At 39.9% G+C, this 22,944-nt stretch overlaps 1 protein-coding gene across 5 annotated transcripts in view; it reads left to right on the top strand.

Annotated features, from left to right (window-relative positions):
* Window positions 1-22,643, top strand: part of ZNF318 (zinc finger protein 318) — a 47,466-nt gene extending 24,823 nt beyond the window's left edge. For 2 of the 5 annotated variants that reach the window (XM_054506469.1, XM_045869949.3), the window contains 4 exons: window positions 1,770-1,973; window positions 2,432-2,531; window positions 3,501-3,619; window positions 3,915-7,553. In XM_054506469.1, the coding sequence (XP_054362444.1) occupies window positions 1,770-1,973; window positions 2,432-2,531; window positions 3,501-3,619; window positions 3,915-7,247 (3,756 nt within the window). In that variant the 3' untranslated portion in view covers window positions 7,248-7,553. The other 3 variants (XR_006789951.3, XM_045869951.3, XM_045869954.2) reach the window with 3 other exon arrangements.
* Window positions 22,644-22,944: the final 301 nt, after the last annotated feature.

Genomic DNA, 22,944 nt, shown 5'->3' with positions numbered 1-22,944 from the left:
CAACCTCTTTCCTACCTGGTTGGTATTTCTTCTTTCTTTGCCTCTCTTTAAAATGCATAGTTGGTTTAAGGTTTTCTTTCTCTTTCTATTCATTTCATAAAAATAAACACACATACACACAATTCCACAATTCATCTACCTATAGGCAACTATCATTAATATCTTGGTATATATTATTCCAACTAATCTTCTGTTTATTAATTCATTAAGCAAATATTTATTGATCTCCAAGAAAGTGACAGGCACTGTTTTAGATGGGGGGGGGGGGAAGTATAGTAGGGAACTGTATAGACAAGGTTCTAACTCTCATGAAATAGAAGATAAACAATAAATAAACAAGTACAGGTTAGGTAATGACAAGTGTCTAAAAAAAAAAGGATAAGGGATATAGAGTAGTTACAGAAAGTTATTCAGATAAGGTGACACTTGACATTCTATGCCTATTTACATATTTTTATTGATTATTCAAATGTATTTAGTTACTTGATTTTTTCAGTATATCATGAACATCTTTCCATGTTAATAGATTTCTATAATATCATTTTTAATGACCTTATTTTTTTATTGTTACAAGAATACCGACGTTTATTTAACCAGTCAAATCGCCTCCTGTTTGAAGCAATAATTTACTTCAGATAAATGTCAAGGAGTGGAATTGCTAGGTCAAAGGGTATAAAGAATTTTGAGGTGTGTAATATGTATTCCTAGATTATCTTGCAGAAAGATGGTGCCAGTTAATACTTGCCAACCGTGTATACATGTGCCCATCCCTTATCTGCTGGGTATGATTTCTTTAGTGACTTTTGAACAAGACTCTAGTAGGGAAAGATTATCTTTGAAGTTCTAATTTCCCTTTCTCCAGCCTGTCTTCCTCTTCCCACCAGCCCATGTGCCCAGTTCTCTGATCTTTTTTCCTCATTCATACTTACCCTCCCTCTGTTCCAAATTATTTGTTTTCTATGCCTCCCTCCCCAACATTACCAAAATTCTCACTTCCTAAGTACCTTGTTCCCAGCTTGCTGACACATGAATTCATATTAAAGTATTTATTGTTGATAACTCAATCTGAAGAGTTGATAATGGGTTTTTTTTGAGTTGATATGTTTTAAAAGAGGATTCATGTTAACTCAAAGGTGTTAAATTCTAATGATGGTATTTTAGGCAGTTTGAAATATTTTACCCAGATTCTCTTAAGTCATCCCACGTAGATGACTGTCTGCTTTATCTATGCGCAACACCAGCCCTGCTCTCCAGTTTTGCATACCAGGATGTGTCTATGATAAGTGGGTTCACTACTACGTGTTTTCTGCATTTGCTTAACCTGTCAATTACCTCTTCCATGTTGTTTTTTCTTTTTTCTTAGTTGTCATTATGATTTCTAAATTTAACTAATGTATTTAATTGCATAGGGAACACATTCAACATCTACCAAAGGCTGTACAGTAAAAAGACTCCTGTCCATCCTTGTTCTCTACTTCCCCTCTCCAGAGGCAGCCAGTGTTTCCATAATCTTGAGTATTTTTCTAAATATTTTAGGATATATAAGTAAATATATTGCCATTATGATGTATTCTCCATGATCAGGTAGCACTATAGTTCTGTTTGAGCCTTGTAAACAGATTTCTCATGAGGTTTTCCCTAGTTTATATAGCTGTAGACACTGAAAATATGGTCATGTGGCCCTGTATCGATTATTGCAGTAAGCTACCTGCTTTTTCTGCGGAAGACAGATCTAGAATTCCTTCTGAGTGCAGGTGTTTTCCCTCTAGGAATCAAAGGTAAACAGTGAGAATTCCCATACTAAGAGCCCCAAGCCTGCCGAGAGCCCCCAGCCAGCTGCTAAGCAGGCTGATCAGCCTGTTGCTGCCTATGAGTATTATGATGCTGGCAATCACTGGTGCAAAGACTGCAACACCATCTGTGGAACCATGTTTGACTTCTTCACTCATATGCACAATAAGAAGCACACACAGGTAGGTATCTTGCTCGCTATTATTTCCATTCTCGCCCTCCTTCCCCTCAAACTTCTACACCCCCATCTGCATTACAAAGCTGGAAAATGAAACATTCTCATATGGGCAGGAGCCCCAATCTGAAGAGCCAAGAGATACCAACAAAGGACACACCATCCCCAGGACTCAGTCCAGGGGACCTGCCTGTAACTAAACACCATGACAAGTGTAAGTGAGGCTTTTGCCTCTTTTGATTCCTTGAGTACCTGATTATTTGTTTCATTTTATCCGTTGCTAGTACTTGCTCTAACATGTGTTTACCTTTTCCACAGGTGATTTCCGTTTAAACAGTTGGCAGAGAGGGTGGGGGTGGGTAGCTGGGGGTTTCTGGTCCCCCTGGTGTGGGGGAGAAAAAGAGAGAAAAGTGGGTCATTGAGTTTTAGTGCTGTTGTGTGAGCGCCTCTGCCTCTTGCAAATAGACACTGGATCCCTACAACAGACCTTGGGCTTCAAAGACCCAGAGTGAGGCCAAGCAAGATGCTGTAAAGCGTACTGACAAGATAACTGTTCCTGCAAAAGGTATGATCCCCCCTGCCTCCTTTGTAGTTTCCTTACATTTAGCCAAAGAAGAGTCCCCTGAACTAAGGTGCTAGGAAGTAGCATAGGGTGGGACATAACCATTTTGTTAACAAAGGTGTAAGAATGCCTTCTATGTGCAAACTAGATCCTGAAGAAATAGAGATCTATATGACAGAAATGATCTCCACCCATATGGCCAAAATTCTAACAATTGTTAAACATATACATACCCATTTTAAAATATAACTGAGGGGTGCCTGGCTGACCCAGCCGGCAGAGCATGCAACTCTTGATCTTGGGGTCATGAGTTCAAGGCCCATACTGGGCATGGAGCCTACTTAAAAAAAAAATTTTTTTAATGTATATATAACTTTTTTTGTCACTGACTTATGTACCAAAATCTTATTTATTTGAAATCCAGGTAAAAGAACAATAAAAGGTATAGTAATTTAACTACTTTTTCACCTGAGAACTATAAAATATTTTTGAATAGTTGTTATTGGGGGTAGGTTGAGAAGTAGAAAGTCTGTCTTTATACTTCTCAATTTCTTACCTTCGTTAAGTAGTCAGTGCTAATTTATAGAAGGTAGATTCTTGAGTAATTAATACCAGCATGAGAGATCCTCATACAAATGGTACTGAGCTATTTGGGAGTATAGTTTTTAAATTTCCTACAATGGTTAGTGGTAGTTGGAGTTTGAGGAGCATCAACAACAGAACTGACTCTGGCACAGGAAACTCCTGAATTAACTAGGTAATGTTCCCAAGAGGGAGAAGGGCTAGAGGTTCTGAGTTTCAAGTTTTAAATTGGAAAGACTGTGCCATTTAGATTCATCTAAATGCTACTTCTGACTTGAAAGTGGGTAAGGTCCTGTATACCGTTGACTTTTTTATTGCAAAGGGGAAGTGGGATTTCCTTTACTGACATCCTAGGTGGAAATGACTTATTTTCTTGACTTCTTCTTTCAGGTTCTGAGTTTCTGATTCCCATCACTGGATATTACTGCCAACTCTGTGAGGAATTTTTGGGGGATCCAATTTCTGGAGAGCAACATGTGAAGGGTCACCAGCACAATGAGAAATACAAGGTTGGTCTTTGTAGTAGTTGTGGAGTTTTCCACTTTCTACAGTAATCCTTTTGACTTTGTCAAACAACTTCAGAGTCAGAAAAACTCATTAATACTTTAAATTCCATGTAATTACTAGGAAGGTCTCTTCAGTCCTATTAAGAGATGCTGACCTGGTAGAACCATCTGTATCCTTGAAGAAGATAACTCTACTTCAGGGGTTTCTACCAATTGAATTCCAACAGTAACAGGGCCAAGATTTTCTTTCTTACTGTATTTTGACCAGTTGTTGAGCCTTTATCTTTTCTCTTCCCAGAAATATGTGGTTGAAAACCCACTGTATGAGGAGCGGCGGAATCTGGACCGCCAAGCTGGCTTGGCTGTGGTCCTAGAGACAGAACGGCGACGACAGAGTGAGCTAAAGCGTAAACTCAGTGAGAAACCAAAGGAAGAAAAGAAAGAAAAAAAGGCAAAGGTCATGAAGGAAGTAAAAGAGGATGACAAAGTCTCTGAAGAACTAGAGGACCAACTCTCTGAGGGTGGGAACTCTCCTGAAAAGACTGAAAGTAAAAGGAAGGGTAACATCAAACTCCAATTAAAGGAAGAGGTAAAGAAAGAATCACCAACATCTTCCTCTTTCGGGAAATTCAGCTGGAAGAAGCCAGAGAAAGAAGAGGAAAAAAGTTCAATGGCCACAAGTATTCCCAAGGAAGAGGCTGTAGAAAACAGTAAGGACAAAGAGGATGGCAAGGCTGAGGCTGGGAAGGCAAAGCCCATCAAAATCAAGCTCTCTGGGAAAACGGTTGTTGCACATACTAGCCCGTGGATGCCTGTTGTGACAACTTCAACCCAGACTAAGATCCGACCCAACCTGCCGATCCCATCCACAGTACTCCGCAAGTCAGGTTCAGCCACAGTGAGCAAGCCAGCTCCTCTTAACACCTTTCTATCCATCAAGTCTTCTGGAACTACCGCTAAGCCTCTGCCAGTGGTTAAAGAGTCTTCAGCTGATCTCCTCTTGCCTCCTGACATCATCTCCAAAGCATTTGGAGGGGAAGAGGTGATTCTAAAAGGGTCTCCAGAGGAAAAAATGGTACTGGCTGAAAAGAATGAGCCATCCCATATACCTGAGCAAATGCTACCACCTCCTCCACCACCCCCTCCACCACCACCTCCGCCACCCCCAGTTATACCTCATCTAGCTTCCCCATCTCCTGCTCAAGCAAATGCTGTCTTGGCACCGGTCAAATCAAACCCAGCTGTATCTCACACTCTCAGCCCTGGCTTCCTGGGTCCTAACATTTTGAATCCTGTGTTGCCAGTAGCCATCATGGCCTCAGCACAGCCAGCTGCCATTCCTTCTGATGAGACGGCTCCTGGGGTGAGTGAGAGTGACAGGGACCAGACCCTTTTCTCTGTGTTAGTGCGTCCTCCACCTCCCCTCTCAAGTGTGTTCAGTGAACAAGCCAAAAAATTGGAAAAGCGAAATTCATGCTTAGCCACAGCCAATGCTAAGGACCTGTATGATATATTCTACAGTAGTGGTGGAAAGGGGGCCCCTGAGACTAAGCTGAGTGGTGGTCTATTGGCCAATGGGGAAAACAGCAATCTCTCTAGAGTCGAAAGTTCAGATACCCCTTCCACTTCTACTTTGAACAACAGTGCATCCCAAGAGGAGTTGCCTCCAGATAGAAGTTTGAACTCTGCTCCTTTAGTCAGCAACCCTGAAAAGCCCATTGCAAAAACTCTGGTGTCTCTAGGGAAATGGTCAGTTGTAGAATGCACAGACTCAAAGAGCAGAGGTGGTAGCTACGGCTTCCTACAGCCTCTGACAAGGTTGTGCCAAAGCAGGCCTTATGAAACTGTTACCCCAAAGACAGACACTTTGGCCATGTGGACTTGTAGCTCCTTCCAGAGTGATGCTAATAGGGATATATCTCCAGGTGGAAAAATTGAACTTGAGCTGGGAGAGCCAGGGCCACCAGGTGTAGAGCCAGGCCCTCAGCTGTCAGATATACACTGCCATATCATGGAATCTCAGAATTTGGTAGAAGCTCACCTTACGGAATCTGGTATCCAGGAAGAGGAAAGCCAAGAGCTCCACAAATCTAAGGGTTGTGGGGAAAGTGAGGTAGAGGCAAACGCTGAACTAAAAGAAAAGAGACCAAAGCTTTCTGAGGGGATGGTAGGAGAGGGAACAGGTATCCGTGTTGGGCCCAATAGCATAGAGGATTCTAATTTGAACCGTGGGAACAAATGTGCATGGGAGGGAGAAATAGAACAGCCCAAGTTACAAATGACTGACAAAAGGGCTGAACAGTCCAAGAAATTGATGACAGGAAGTGAATCTCAAAGTAAAATAGTGATTGACTTGAGCGCACAGGCTCTTTCTTCCACAAAAGCAAAAATAGACTCATTTCCGTCAGAAGCTAGGTCTTTACTCCAGAACCCACAAGATGTACCTGTGAAAATTTCTGCCCCAGAATTGCTTCTGCAGTCCCCAGCCAGATCAGATATGTGTTTAACAGATAGTGCACGGGAGCAAGGAGTTTCAGCTGGTAGTGAAGAGTGGCTGGAAAATTCAGCTCCAGAATCAGCTTCCAGAACTAGTTACAGAAGCCTCAAACTCAAGAGAGAAAGATCAAAAGACTTTCAAGGTAAAAGGATTTATGAACTGGCTGTTTGGAATGAGAATAAGAAGAAATCAGAGACCTGGGAGAGCCCAGAGAAACCAGAAACAGAAGCCCTGGAGCTACGAGATGTCCATTCAGAATTAACTGTGACAGTAGAAAGCAAGGCCTTAGAAGACTTTGAAGTTACAGACTTAAAAGTAGAAGAGCTTGCTGCCCTGGGGAACCTGGGGGATATGGGTGTTGATTTCTGCAATACTCGGGTAGACCAAGCACATAGATCCCCAACTGCCCTGACTCAGAAAGTATGTGAAGAAAATTCTATGTCACCTATAGGCTGTAATCCCTCCACTCTCACTGACTTGGAACCAATCCCATCCTTTTCTGAATTTCCATTAGATTCTCCCAAAACCCTGGTGCTTAACTTTGGAGCAGCGGGTGAAAAAAACTCATCTAATCCCAGAAGTGGAAGGATCACTCCTAACATTTTAAAAACTGGACTTCCTATAGAAAATGTTGACCTTGGCTTGGGGAGCCTAGAGGGAACACACCAAGCACTTGACCTATTAGCAGGAGGAATGATGCCTGAGGAAGTAGAAGAAACTTCTCAATTAGAGAAACAAGATTCACTCCGATTGGAATCAGAAACAATTAACCCTGCAGGCCTTGGGCCGTCTCCTTGCCTTCCAGACCTTGTTGAATTTGTTACACGGACACCTGGAGTTCAAAAAGAGAAGTTATGTTCTCCTCTGTCTGAGCCAGGTGACCCTCCTGAGTGTAGTTCCCTGGAGATGGGCCCACTACAGCTAGAAATACCGAAAGTGTCCATAACACAGCTAGCAATTCCTCAAGTAGATGAGGACAGTGACCACCCTTTGAATTTGGTAAGATCTCTGGCTTCAGGGTCCCCTACAAGGGAGCAAGTAGTTGGAGGCAATATGGTCCCTCAGGAAATACCTGCGCAAGAAGCTCCAGTTGCTGCCACCCAGGACCACACAGCATCCAGTGTTCATGACTAAGAATACACATCCAGAGCTACTTGTGGATGAATCAAATTGGCTTCTAGAAATCAGGTGCCCAGGTGATCCAGGACTAGTTGGCTATCTCATCTGGAACCTACACCAAGAAATGCAGTCAACATCTTACAGTAAATGTTCGTGGAAGCCAAAAAGTTTACCTCTTTTCCGTTTTTTTTTTCTTAAGATACCAGACAAATCAATCATAACTTCTATACATATCTGTACAAAAGTATTTTCTGTTATTTTTTTTTCCAATTTACTTTCTCCTACTTTGTCATTAAAATCCAATGTCTGTCTGGCTCACCACATAGTGTGCTTTGATTGTATTTTGGCTTTGACTCTACCATTTCTGGAATATGGGGGAGGAGGGAGACAGAGCTGACTTCTCCAATTGCTATGTTGTATTCCTACCCAATTTCCTGGGCAGCTGATGGATCTCTGGGAGAAACACCAGAAAGCCTGCTGAAATGGAAAACGACTAATGAAGGAAGGATTGTTCATCTCTTAGGCTTCCATTTGGATGAGCCTGCCTTAACATTGTTTGAAATGCAGCGTGAGTAGCTCTTTTGTTTACTGTTTACTTCCTTGTGCCATGTCAACCCCGTACTTCTTTATTCTGTTGCCTTTGCTTGAGATGGTCCTGCTAACTCACAAACCTGTTTGGAAATGGCCTCAATAAACATGGAAGAAAATCTAGCAGGTTCACTTTTGGAAGACGACAAATCGGTAAGGCTGATTCATGGCTGAATGCCAGGTGCAGATATGCTTTTTGGGTCACTTTTATTTTTGAAATGGCCTTTTGTTCATTGTATTGTGATCCAGTAACACTTTGTGTTAAATTGTTTAGCAGCCATTTCTGTTCTGAAGAGGTAGAAGAGCTGAAACTTGTTTTGGGATTGGACTCATTCTCTGTTCCACAATCCATATGTATTCCCTTCCTCTACCTCTCCCTTTCCCAAATTATTTCCACCATAGTGTGATGTTTTGGGTTGTACATTTTGTTCAAAAGATTAAAGAATTTATGAGTTGGCTTGGACAAGTTTAATTTTATTTTTAACGTGTTAATTACTTGGAATAAATGCATTAACCTCATGTTTCTTTCTGGATTTTTGTTTTGAAACCACACACATTTGAACTCCACAGGAAGACTAGAAAAATGAACTCCTGCTGTCTCCTCCCTCCCAGTTTCTTTTGCCCCACTTGTTGGGGCTACTTTCTTCATGTCAGATTGTGAAGTTATGTTATCTGTGCCCCAGTGCTGCCCAGATGGGTAGTGAGTAGGCGACAGTGGTCTGGTTTTGACATCTTCTTACTGTGAAGCTTTTCATACACCCTTATGTTGGCTCGCCTTGTGCTACTCTGGAAGCTGAACTCCCCCAAGAATATTCATGTTCTTGCTGAGGGCGTCCTTAGGGATCAGAGAGCTTAGTCCTCAGATTTCCTAATCTCTGTCCTGGTTTCCTTTTGACATCCTTGTTGGCAGAAATTTATAGCCTGGCTAAACAGAGGCTTCAGAGTCTTGTCTTCTCCCCACTCAAAAATAATGCAAAGTTGGTCTTTTTCCCTAAGAATTCTTTTTTCCCTGTTAATTTGGGTGCAGAGCTGCAGAATCCTATGTTGACTTTGGGGAGGCCATTTAGTTTTTCTAGAGCCTTGACTAATGTCTATTTAGAACATGTCCTGGCCTCTGTTGTTCATCATCTTGTGGAAAGAGACATACTTGGGAGAGTTCAGTCCGTGAATGTTCCTCAGCCATTTGCCTTGCTGTGATTTTGGACAAGTTACTTCACCTCACTGTGCCACAGGAATTTTTTTTTTTCCTTCTTTAAAATGAGGATCATTGTCTCCATCTCAGCCCCAAATATGTCCAGGATCATACCATCCTGAGTAGTCCTCCTAGGTCTGCTTTTTAGGCAGTTTTCTGGCCTGGAAACCATAGAGTGACTTAGAAGCTGCCCTTTAGACGAACGTAAACCCACATGAGCTTCAGAAATATATTTGTTTTTCTGGAGAGCTACTCCCTCCCTATTCTAGCAGCCTATCTACAGGAATTCAGAGAACCTACAAGTTTAAAATGCCAGTTGTTACTGATAGTTCACCTCCCTTTGGGGCGAGATGGGTGGGTTTAGAGTGGGGAGGGGTTAGTCTTCTTCAGATCTCACTTGTACCCTTATTCCTTCTCTGAGGGAGTCAGAATCTTACTCTTTAGATTAAGAGGGGGACTCTTGGGAAGGGTAGGGAAGGGAAGAGAGGCAAAATCTAGGAAGTACAGAACTAATTTAAGTAGCTGGGGCTGGAGTACTTTGTTCTGTTACCTTTGTATTCTCTTGATAACTTCAGGCTTTTTCTAGAATAATGAATGCTTACTTGTAAGAAGCAATGGCATTCTGTATATCTGCCTTGAGCTAGTAGAGGGAGAGCGTTTAGTCTGGGCTGAAAGTGTGATCCCTCTTTGATCAGTGGGATCTAGCTTTCCAGAGAAGCCCTGTGAAAGGAAAGGCAGAACTGTAACCAGTTGCCAGCACCTAAAGGTAGGACCTGTTTCTTTTTATTCAGTACTATCACAGCACTGAGTAAATGTTCACCTTTGGAGATAAAGGCAAGGAGGGGGCCCTAATCTTTACATGTCGCTTATGGTATCATCTATAACTACTTCAAAATTCTGCAAACATCAGAAAGTTTTTATTAGGCTCCCTCAACTGTGAGAATACATCATCAGCAGTTAGGTTTAAATTTGGGCAAACACCTAATTTTGCCTAAGTTGTGTAAATAACCCCCCCCCCTCCCCCCAGAAATCCCTTTGGCTTTGTGAATGGAGACCTCTTGCTTCATAAACCATCTATCTCCTATTCACAGCTAGCTTCAGGGCATATAAGACTCTTAACCTTTCTGGTAAGTATTCCCATTGTACCTAATACAGCTCCATCTCTAAAAAAAAATGTAAAAGTCAAAAGGTTAGCTAATGGTTTGGTATCAAAGCATGCCAGGACATATGTTCATTTATCAGGCTGCCAGGTTCAAGGGCTGAAGAAGAATGGTAAGGTGTTGAGGGGCGGGGAGGGTTGGACATATAGATACAGGCATCCAACAGGGACATTAAGTGTACTTCTTAAAAAGAAAAAGGTGGAGGCAGGTTTAGAGAGGAGACAGCCCACAAAGAAAGTGAGATGGGTTTTTAAAAATATATTCCTAGGGTGCCTGGCTGGCTCAGTTGGTAGAGCATGGGACTCTCGATACCGGGGTCATGAGTTCAAGCCCCACATTGGGCCTAGAGCTTACTTAAAAATATATATTCATAAACCTTGGTTCTCACATTAACAAAACATACCTACTAAGCCTGGGGCAAGAAAGAACCTAAGCAAGGTCATTGATTAACAATTTTGTGAGAACATGGACAGATGAAAAGAGTTTGTGATTGTGAACACATTTCTTTATATAGAGTTGAATTTTATTATAATGTTTGTGTAATTTTTAACCAAAAAAAACTATGTATACACTCACAGTATTCATTGATAAGCCAAGCAGTTGAACTGATAATGAAAATCTATCATTAAAAAAAAAAAAAACACTGCCATGCTGATTTGCCCATAACCCTTATACACTTTGAAAGGACCATGTATGTTTTCACTGTAACAGTGTGGTTTTAATTTTACATTTATGTGTTTATTTGATCAATATATCCCTCCCCCCACAACTAGATTATAAACTCTCGAGAGCAGGAAGTCTCTTTGCTTACTGTTTTTTCATTGTATTCCCAGTGCACAGTTGCCTGACACACACACAGTGCTCAATAAAAATTTGTTAAAAGAATCAATGTGGTAATAGTAGCTATTTTTTATTGACTGTGAATACTCAGCAATTTAGTGGGTAAAAGCTGCAAGTTGCTGATTGTATTTGTTGGATACTTAGCACTCCAGAAGCCAACTATCCTGCTTCTGTCCTGGATCTTTGTATACAAAGCACTGTCTATGGCAGGGAGTGCATATCAAGGCTGTCATTGGCCTCCATTTCAGCAGCAGTCTGAAATAGTGGTGTCAGGCCAGGAGGGGGACACATTGCCCCTGAAGCTCCTGGAAGAAAAACTGAGGTTGGGAATGGGGGTAAACTGACCTTAGAGTTAGCAATCAAAGGCTTTGGGAACTTTGATATTCAGATGGCTACCTTTCTCCTTCCAGCCAGATTTTGTAGGCTTGTTGAAATCAGTCAGTCAAACCCCAGACCTCTGATTTGGCCCAACATCCTCTTGTCACCTCATCAGAACCCTCAGTCAAGCTGCCAGTTTGATTTCCGGAAGGAAACAAAAAAAAAAAGCAAAAACAGTTGCTGTTGGTAGAAGGAGGAAGAATGCTTTCATTTTTTTATTCTGTATTTTTTGTTTCAACATCCTGACCGTAAAATGCATTTAAAATAAAATATAAATATTTCATGCACATATAAAATATGTACACACATGTAAAATATGTAATTTTATGTCAGTAAGGGTGATCTGGTGCTGTGGAATTACAGACCAGGGTTTATTTTTTTTCCTTTTGTGTACTTTTATATATTAAAAAATAGTGTGGGTTTGTTTTTTTTTTTAAGTGTGTGTCTCCTACTCAACGCATCTGTGTCACTCCACTCATCAGTTTTCTATCATTGCAAATAGGTCCTGCTGTTTTTCCCGCAAGACTCCCTAAATTCCTCTATTCCCATCAAGGCTGGGCAACATTCATTCAATCTCCATTCTTGAAGAATATTATTCTTTTCTTTTTTTCTCTCTTCCTCTTCCCTATCTCTTGCCCCTACTTCTGTTCAACTGGTTATACATTTCCAAGTGTACAAGCATTTGGACGTGAAATTCTATAAATCAAACTGCCTGTCTTCACAGAGCTTTACCTTTAATGCAGGTACACAAAAAGATATCACAAAGTCTGTTGCATGCAAGAGAGTAGAAGATAATTTGTTTCTAGATGTATAGATTAAAAGCTTTACAGGCTTTTTTTCATTCCACTTGTAGAGGATCAGGAGAGAAAATATTTTGTAGAAAGCAATGGAAATGCATGTTTAAGGGAAGTGAGTAAGCAGGGTGAAAGGAGAGGCAGAGTTACATGATAGAGGGTATAGAGAAGGATTGCAAAGAGGCAAAATCAACCATATTGAGGTATTATTTTCTTTCATCTTCTCTCTGATGCTCTGTCCCTGCTAAACTGCTACTCAGCTCTCCTATAGCCTACCTATACAAGGATGACTATGAAGACATTTACTGACTCTTGCCTACCTCTCTTCCTTTCTTTTCAGGAGCAGTTGCTAAAGTCCAGATTTCCAGAAGGAAGGACTGCAGAAGACATCTTTGCCTCAGGGAGGCAGGGATAGAAGCTACAGAGACCAAAGAAATAATGAGCACCTTGGGGTCAGTAGGCAGTCACCTCCAGGGTCTGACTTCCGGAAGGTAGGTATGGCTGCCGGGACAGGGATGGGTTGTGGAGAAGGCCCTCAGCTGCCAGCAAATGGCAAGTTGGGTGAGCAAATGTTGTGTATGTATGTCTGTATCTTTGTAGCAGTAGAAGAGGAACAAGATAAGGATAGGCATAGAGATGTATATTTTAAGCTTGCCACTCCTCGTCTCAATTTTATCTCCTAACTTCCATCTCTCATTTTGTGCCATGATACTTATGTTAAAGCTGTGGCTTTCAGATCTTCTCATCCCTCCTGGAGCCTGGGCCCCAGTGTTCCCAGCAAGTAGAACATCTACTATTTCAGTTTCATTACTGGTCCATATAAGAATCAAGGTAAAAATTGGCTATGTTCTTAGAGGAGTGGGGTATGAGTAGACAAAAGAGGTGGAAGGAAGGGGAGACAACCACAAAGGTGGTGTTTGAAAAATCCTGGGATTTCAGACTTCAGGACAGCTGTCTACTACCAGTTTCCATTCAGTCTTACTATCTCTCCTATACACATTGAAACATCTGGCACACAGAAGCAGGCAAGCATCATTTCAAAGTACCAAGGAAACCCTTTCCTCTCTATCTGAAATACCAGGAGGTGCTTCATTTACTCCTTTTTGCATTTTGGGACTGTGGAGGATGAGAACAAAAATCAAATAAAATTTAGCTGACCTTTAAGTCCTTTAAACTCTGAGATTCATTTAAATCTGAGCTGCCCCTGATCCAGATTTACTGTTAAAACTGTTAGCCTACTTTTGTTCCTGATTTGTAAATCCAGGCATTTTTAGAGTCCCAGAGGTCTACCCAAATAAATCTATAGTTTGGGTAGGTTTTGGAACTACTCATAATACTACAAGTACAAAGAACTGCATGATACGCAACCAGAGCCATCAAAAGAGTAAGAAGTAAGGAGTTAAGGGTTAAGAAGTATCTCAGGGCCTCTGGCTGTTGAGGCTGAAATCAGTTAAGGACTACTCATTCCTAAGGCATCAGCCCTGTGGATGAAGCAATGGAAAGCGTTCTGGTGCCAGGGCTGCCAACACTTTGTCACCACCGCTTTTGACTTTCTCTCCCTTGCTCTAGCCCAAGGTCTGTTTCTCATCAGCTACCACATTCCTCTGCTCAGGGACAATCAGGGCTGTTGGTCACAGTTTTCATTCCCAACTGCGACTCACCTACCCCCATTCTCCAGTGGTATCTGAGGTCTACCTCCAAGATGTGCTGATCTGAGGGATGGGCAGGGGGAAAGGGAACATTTCCAGAGTAATATTTTCCCTTTGAACTTCTTTTATTTAATATGCTAGAGTTCACATATATTATAAAAGTATTTAAGATCTTTTTTATTGAGGGGCAGCTGGGTGGCTCAGTCGGTTGAATGTCTGCCTTCAGCTCGGGTCATGATTCCGGGGTCCTGGGATGGAGCCCTGCATCAGGCTCCCTGCTCGGTGGGGAGCCTGCTTCTCCCTCTCCCTCTGCCTCCCCCACTTGTAATCTCTCTCTCTCTGTGTCAAATAAATAATATCTTAAAAAAAAAATCTTTTTTATTGAAATATATTTCATATAACATTAAATTTCTTGTAACATAAGATTCACCATTTTAAAGTGTAAAATCCAGGGTACCTGGGTGGCTCAGTCAGTTAAGCGTCTGCCTTCAGCTCAGGTCATGATCCCAGGTTTCTGGGATCAAGTCCCACATGGGGCCTCCTGCTTAGCGGGGAGCCTGCTTCTCTCTCTCCCTCTGCCCCTCCCCTGCTCATGCTCTCTTTCTCTCGCTCTCTCAAATGAATAAATAAATCTTTTTTTTAAATAAGTGTAAAATCCAGTGATTTTTCATATCTTCAGGATTGTGCAGCTATCACCACTATCTAATTCCAGAACATATCTACCACCCCCCCTAAAGAAGAACATACCCATTAGCAGACACTCCCAATTATTCCCTACCCCAAAGCTGCTGGCAGTCACCAATCTGCTTTCCATCTCTGTGGATTTACCTATTCTGGGAAATTCTTATAAATGGAATCATACAATGTGTGGTCTTTTGTGTCCGGCTTCTTTCGTTTAACGTGTTTTCAAGGTTCATTCATCATGTTGTACCATGTGTCAGTACTTCACTGTATTTTATAGTTGAATAATATTCTGTATGAATATACCACATTTTGTGTCTCTACTAGTTGAGGAATTTTGAGTTATTTCCACTTTTGGGCTATCATGAACAATGCTGCTGTGAATGTGAAAATTTGTATACAAGTGTTTGTGTGGACAGAAGTTTTTCAGTCCTCTTGGGTATATCCTGGGTCATATGGTAACTCTTCCTAACTTTTTAAAAGTAAAGTTTTATTTTGAAGTACAAGGTGCATATAAAAAGCAAAAGTACACACATCACAATTGTTCAGCCCCAAGATTTTAACAGAATGACCACACCTGGGTAACCAGCACCCAAATCAAAAAATAAAATATGACCAACAACCCTGAAGCCCTTCTCGCGTCCTCTTCCAGTCACTACTTTCCCAAAATGTAATCACCTTTCTGACTGCTATCTCAGGTATTGTGGTTTTGTTTTTATTTTTGTTTTTTAAGGAGGTGAAATTCACGTAACAAAATAACCACTTTAAAATAAACAAGTGACATTTAGTATATTCACAATGTTGTGTAACCATTACCTCTGTCTAGTTCCAAAACCTTTTCATCACCCCAAAATAAAACCTTGTGTCTGTTAAGCGGTTAGTTCTCATTCCTACCTCCCTGCAGCCCCTGGCAATTACCAGTCTGCTTTCTGTCTCTATGATGTACATATTCTGGTTATTTCACATAAATGGAGTCCTAGGATATGTGACCTTTTCTGTCTGGCTTCTTTCACTTAGCATAATGTTTTTGAGGTTAATCCATGTTGTAGCATGGCTGAATAATATTCCATTGTATGTGTATGCCACAATTTGTTTATCCATTCATTCATTGATGGACATTTGGGTTATCTCGACCTTTTAGCTATTGTGAATAGTACTGCTGTGAACATTCATGAATAAGTATGTGTTTGAGTACCTGTTTTCACTTCTTTTCAGAATATAACTAGAAGTGGAATTGCTAAGTCATATGATTATTTTATGTTTAACTTTTTGAGGAACTGCCAAACTTTTCCACAGCACCTTTATCATTTTATATCCCTTTCAGCAATGTACAATGGTTCCAATTTCTCCATATTCATAACCCTTGTTAATTTCTTTTTTTATATATATTATAGCCATCCTAGTGTTTCATTGTGGTTTTGATTTACCTTTCCTTGATAACTACAAGTGTTTGTGTGGTTCCAATCCATGAGCATCTTTTCATGTGCTTTTTGGCATTTTATATATCTTTTTAGAGAAATATCTACTCAAGTCCTTTGCCCATTTTTTAATTGGGTTGTCTTTTTGTTCTACAATTGTAAGGATTCTTTATATATTCTGGATACTAGACCTTTATCAGATATCAGGTATTTTCCCCATGCTGTATGTTGTCTTTTCACTTTCTTCATAATATCGATGCACAAAAGATTTTAATTTTGATTAAGTCCAATTTATCCATTTTTTCTTTTATTACTTGTGGTTCTGGCATAATATTTAAGAAACTATTGCCAAATCTAAAACCATGAAGATTTATCCCTATGTTTTCTTCTAAGAATTTTTTAGTTTTAGCTCTTATGTTTAGGTTGTTGACCTGTTTTGAGTTAATTTTTGTATATAGTGTGAGGTAGGGGTCCAACTGCATTCTTTTGTATGTGGAAGTACAGTTGTTCCAGGACATTTGTTAAAGAGACTGTTTTTTCTACATTGAATGGTCTAGGCATTCTTGTTGGAAATTGATTGGCTATAGATGTATGGATTTATTTCTGGACTCTTAGTTCTATTCCATTGGCTTATATGTCATCCTGATGCCAGTACTCTATTTTGATCATTGTAGTTTTGTAGTAAGTTTTGAAATTGAGAAGTGTGAGACTTCCAATTTTGTTCTTCTTTAAGATTGTTCTGCTGTTTGGGCCCCCTTGCATTTCATATGAATTTGAAGATTGGCTTTTCATTTCTGTAAAAAGGGTCATTGGAATTTTGATAGGGATTGTTTTAGATCTGTAGATCACTTTGGATAGCATTACCATTTTGACAATATTAGATCTTCCAATCCATGAACATAGACACCTTTTTGTTTATTAGGTCTTCTTTAATATCTTTCAGCAGTATTTTGTAGTTTTATGTATGTCTTTCACGTCCTGGCTAAATTTATTCCTGGGGCGCCTGGGTGGCTCAGCTGGCTAAGTGTCTGCCTTCAGACACTTAGGTTGTGATCCCAGGGTCCTGGGATTGAGCCCCACATCAGGCTTCCTGCTCCCCGGGAAGCCTGCTTCTCCCTCTCCCACTCCCCTGCTTGTGTTCCCTCTCTTGCTGTGTCTCTCTCTGTCAAATAAATTAAAAAAAAAAAAACTTAAAAAAAAATAAATTTATTCCTATGTGTTTTATTCTTTTGTATGCTATTGTAAATGGAATTGATTCTTAATTTCCTATTGCAGGTGTATAGAAACACAATTTACTTTAATGAGTTGATCTTATATCCTGAAACTTTGCTGAACTTGTTAATTTCTTCTAGTTTTGTGTGTGTGTGGATTCTTTATATATGTAATATATATTTTGTATATTATAAGATCATGTCATTTGAGAATAGAGATAGTTTTACCTCCCCCTTTCCAATTTGGATACCTTTTATTTCTTTTTCTTCCTTAATCGCTTTAGCTAGAACTTCCAGTACAGTGTTTAAAAGCAGTGGTAAAGAGGCGCCTGGGTGGCTCAGTGGTTAAGTGTCTGCCTTCGGCTCAGGTCATGATCCCAGGGTCCTGGGATCGAGCCCCACATCGGGCTCCCTGCTCAGCAGGAAGCCTTCTTCTCCCTCTCCCACTCCCCCTGCTTGTGTTCCCTCTCTCTCTGTCAAATGAGTAAATAAAATCTTAAAAAAAAAAAAAAAGTAGTGGTAAAAGTGACATCGTTGTCTGGTTCCTACTTAATCATACAGTTTTTCATAGTATTATAATGCTTTCTTATTTCTGTAAGGTCAGTAGTAATGTCCTTTCATTTCTGATTTTAGTTACTTGCATCTTCTTTTTTTTCTAAGTAAATTTAGCTAAAGTTTTTTTTTTTTTTTAGCTAAAGTTTTGCCAATTTTGTCAGTTTTTCAAAGTACCAACTCTTGGTTGCATTGATTCTATTGTTCATCTCTGCTGTAATCTTTATTCTTTCTTTCCTCCTACCTACTATCTTTTAGTTTAGTTGGCTCTTTTTTTTCTAGTTCCTCAAGGTGTAAAGTTAGGTTATTGATTTGAGATCTTTCTTTTTTAAATGTTCATAGCTGTAATTTCCCTCTTAGCACTGTTTTCACTGCATCCCATGTGTTTTGATATGTTGTATTTTTATTTTCATCCATCTCAAAGTATTTTATCATTTTCTTGTGAGTTCTTCTTCGACCCATTGGTTATTTAAGAGTGTGTTGTTCAATTTCCACATTTTGAGAATTTTCCAGTTTTCCTTCTCTTGTTGATTTTTAGCGTGATTCTATTGTGGTTGGAGAAGATACTTTGTATGATTTCAGTCTTTTTTTTTTTTAAGATTTTTTTTTTTTTAATTTATTTATTTGACAGAGAGAGAGACAGGAGAGAGGGAACACGGGGAGTGGGAGAGGAAGAAACAGGCTTCCCGCTGAGCAGAGAGCCCGATGTGGGGCTTGATACCAGGACCCTGGGATCATGACCTGAGCCAAAGGCAGACGCTTAAGGACTGAGCCACCCAGGCGCCCCTGATTTCAGTCTTTTTAAATGTATTGAGTTTTGTTTAGTGGACTAATTAATATATGATCTATTCTGGAGAATGTTTTATGTGCACTTGAAAAGAATGTGTATTCTGGTTTTTTTTTTCTTAAGATTTTATTTGTCAGAGAGAGAGTGTGTGCACAAGCAGGGGGAGTGGCAGGCAGAGGGAGAAGCAGGCTCCCTGCTGAGCAAGGACCTGATGTGGGACTCGATCCCAGGACCCTGGGATCATGACCTGAGCCGAAGGCAGACACTTAACCAACTGAGGCACCCAGGAGTCCAGTGTGTATTCTGTTTCTGGATGAAGTATTCTGTATATGTCTGTTAGGTCTACTTAGTTCAGTGTTGTTCAAGTCCTCTCTTTCCTTATTGAACTTCTGTCTAGATGTTCTGTTCTTTATTGAAGTGAAATATTGGAATCTCCAACTACTATTGTAGAACTCTCTCTCCCTTCATTTCAGTTCATCTCCATCCTTATGGTGTTTGTTACAATTGTGTGCTGATTAACATAGATTTTTGTGTGTGTTCTGATTAACATAGATTTACAGTTACTGTTTTATGCATTTGCCTTTTAAATCATATGGGAAACTAATGGGAAGTTACAAACCAAATATACAATAATACTGGCTTTTATATTTACCTACATGGTTACTTTTACTGGATTTCTTTCTTTATACAGTTTGAGTTATTGTCTAGTGTCCTTTCATTTCAGCCTAAAAGATTCCCTTTTGTTTTTCATGTAGGACAGGTCTACTAGTGATGAACTCCTCAGCTTTTGTTTCTCTAGAAAGGTCTTAATTTCCCTTTTGTTTGAAGGATAGTTTTGTGGATATAGAATCTTGGTTGAGAGTCTTCTTTTTTTTATTTCTCCTACTCAGAATAATTTCAATAGTCCTATCGTCAAGTTCACTCATTTTTTTCTTTTGCCAGCTTGAATCTGCTGTTGAATCCCTGTAATGAGTTTTCTGTTTCAGCTACTATACTTTTTAGCTCCAGAATTTTTATTTGGTTCTTATAATAATAAATGTATATTAATATAATAATATAAATAATATATATCTCTTTATGGATATTCTTTATTCATTTCTTCATTCTCCTAGTTTCCTTTAGATTTTTTGTCTATTGTTTTCTTTAGCTCTTTGAACATATTTAAGACATTTGATTTAAAATATTTGCCAAATGGGGTGCCTGGCTGGCTTAGTGATTAGAACATGCAACTCTTGATCTTGGGGTTGTGAGTTTGAGCCCCATGTTGGGTGTAGCGATTACTTTAAAAAAATAAAAAAAAAAATCTTAAAAAAAATATAAAATATTTGCCTTGTAAGTCCAATGTTTGGGCTTCCTTGGTGATGGTTTCTATAAACTTTTTTTTTTTTCCTGTGAATGAACCATACTTTCTTTATTCTTTTTATACCTTGTGATTTTTTTTTGTTTAAAACTGAAGATTTTGAATATTACAGTATGTCCATCTGGGAATCATCCCCTTCCCAGGGTTTGTTGTTTTTGATTATTGAAGGCTGTTGTCATCCATTTGTTCATTGACTTTTCTAAACTATTTTTGCTAAGACTGCATTTCTTGTTGTGTGATCACTGAAACTCTGTTCCATTATCTCAGCAGTCAGTCAGTGTCCTGGCAGAGATTTCCTTAAATGGCTGGAGTAAAAACACCACCACCACCTCTCCAGGTTTTTGTAGGTTGGCTCTGAGCTGGGGCACTACTTCAATGCTAAGCCAATTTGCCTGAAACTCTGCCTTAGCCTTCACCTCCTGATTGCATGGAACCCAAAGATCAGCCAAAGGTGCAAACCTAGGGTCCTCTCAGGTCTTTTCTGAACATGCATCTATCCCTGGGCATGCACTTTGTATGATGGATTTCCCCAATCACACAGCCCTTTAGAGTCCTTATTCCCCTGTGTAGCTTCCTCCTCTGTCTCCTACTTGTCAGGCTTTTAGATCCATCTGCTGCTTGTTCAATTCTCTGTCTCTTGCTCTAGGCAATCACCAGCAGCTTGGAAAGCTGCTCCAGGCTGAGGGGCCAAAACAAAGGTCAGACTCAGCATGGGTCCTGAAGGGAACCACCAGACAGGGCAAAATTGACAGCTACAGTCTTTTGAGAATAGGGTGCATCTCTCCTCCCCTGGCACTAGCAAGCCACACCAGGAATGTGGACTACTATCCCACAGTCACCACTGAACTGGGGAATAGGGGGATGGTAGACAGGTAAACAAAAATGCTGCAACATTTTGTTACTGAAAATTAACAGCTTCTTTTTTCATTAAGCACACCACTGGTTGGACTCCACTCTAAGTTTTATTAGATTCCAGAGTTTTGAAAAAGTTGCTTCTATCTGTTTTTGCCAGCTTAATGATAGCTTCAGTGGAGGACTGATTCTTGTAACTCTCTACTCTGCCATTTCTGTGAAATCACAATATATTTAACTTCTTGAGGAACTGTCAAACTGTTCTCCACAGCAACTGCATCTCCTTACCCTCCTACCAGAAATGTGAGGGTTTCATTTTCTCCACATCTTTTCCAACACTTGTTATTTTCTTTTTCCTTTTTGATTACAGCCATCCTAGTGGATGTAAAAATGGTATGTCCTTATGGTTTTGATTTACACTTCTTTAATGACTAATGATGTCAAGCGTTTTTTCATGTGCTTATTGGCCATTTGTGTATCTTCTTTGGAAAACTATCCAAATTCTTTGCCTGTTATTTAATTGGATAACTTGTCTAAGATCCATTTTTTATATATCATTTTCTAGTCTTTTTTCTTACATGGTTATCCTAAAAATCATGCATTAAGAAAATATGTATATAAAGCAATTTACAGTGTCAACTTTATACAACATGATGCAATTCTTAAATACAAGAAGAAGCACAAGAGCTGTATAAAGATGCACATTACATTAATTAGGACTCTTGGTTGTAACAGAAACCTAACTCAAACAACCTTAAGAAAAAATGGATAGGGGATAATTTATTACTTGATACTGGGAAACTGGGGCAGAGTTAGATCCTGGAGGTCAGAGATGTCATTAGGACCCTCCCTTCCCCTTCCTCTCAGCTTTGCTTAGCCTCATTTTCTCTTCACTCAGGGGCAAGATAGCCCCTGCAGTCTCATGCTGCTATGGCCTTATAAGGTTTCTATCTAGAAAATGAAAGTGTATTTTGCCTAATAACACCAAAAAGTCTCATGGAAAAGTCTCAGGGAAGAGGATAAGTGTGATTTGGGCCACACTTCTATCCCTGAACAATTACTGTGGACAGGTGGATAAAGTACTCAGACCAGGCCCTGGTCAGAAGCTCACCATGGAAAGACAAGATCTACCCTACTGAACAATCTAGAATGGGGGGAGATGAGGTTCTTCAAAGGAAATCCTTCTAAGTAGAAAAGTAAGTGTCCCCTATACAGCTGCAAAGATTCAGTGCCACCTTGGTTTTATAGCCTTCCTTTTTGTGGCTTTTTATCACAAAGTTCTTTTCCCCACAAGATACTGGTAATTGCTGCCCTGTTTTTGGTGGTGGGGGTTGGTAGTAATAAATGTAGTATGAATAAAGATGTTATAGCTCTGCCTCTTCCAAAAGCTCCAGAGAAGAAGAGAAAAAGCCCAGTCATTTTGGAGCTGGGAAGAGCCTGGAACTTGACTTCTGATTCTGTGATTTTGAGTTTCATAGAGGAACTGAGAAACTCCTCTATAAAAAGGTAAGCTTTTGCATTTTTCTGAATTCTAAGATTAAACTGTTTTAGTTTCCTTAACATAGTCTTGTGACCTGAAACGACTATGCTTGTATATTATAAAAAATGAGATGAGGAAGTTGCCAATAGTTCACATCACAGAGCATTGTCACTATCTGTCAGACCTATAAGCAAGCTGACCACCAAGTTTCACTCCTCCTGTTTTCTTCTCGGTTTCCAGCATATGGATATATTTTTCGTACTGCAAATTATTTGGATGTAGTTATTTTTATGTATTTTTAGATGAAATACACATTTCCAAATGATATTTGCGAAACCAGGCCCATCTTTGTATGGAAAACCACCATTGAAAGCTGTTGTTGATTTCTTCATGAGCATAAGTTGAAGGCAACCATGGTGAGAGATCAGAGGGTCATTTCCTGCAGCCTTGATTCTGAATTAGCCCAGCTGATGCCACTGAATCACAAAATGTAGCCCAGTCAATAACCCCAAGCAGCTAACCACAAGTAGCTATATACAGAATGCTCTCAACAGGTTCATGTAATGGCAGCAAGTGGATGCTGGAAAACAAGAAAAAAGGTCAAACAGACTTGCTAGTGTGTTTTTAAGAAAACATTTCAGTCTGGTTTTGTCTTGTGTGTATGTTTCTATTTTTATTTTATTTTTTAAGTAACGTAAATGGCAGAAAGTAAAGCTTTCTAGTTAGAGGAGAAACTCAGAAGATGGAATGAGAAAGCACACAGGTTATGT

Source organism: Mirounga angustirostris, unplaced genomic scaffold (genome assembly GCF_029215605.1).
Source record: "Mirounga angustirostris isolate CCGP_5_RB_7025 unplaced genomic scaffold, mMirAng1.0.hap1 SCAF_8, whole genome shotgun sequence".
NCBI classification, from domain to species: Eukaryota; Metazoa; Chordata; class Mammalia; order Carnivora; family Phocidae; genus Mirounga; species Mirounga angustirostris.
Note: the sequence above shows the minus strand (reverse complement) of the source record. Positions and strands in the feature narration are given on the sequence as shown.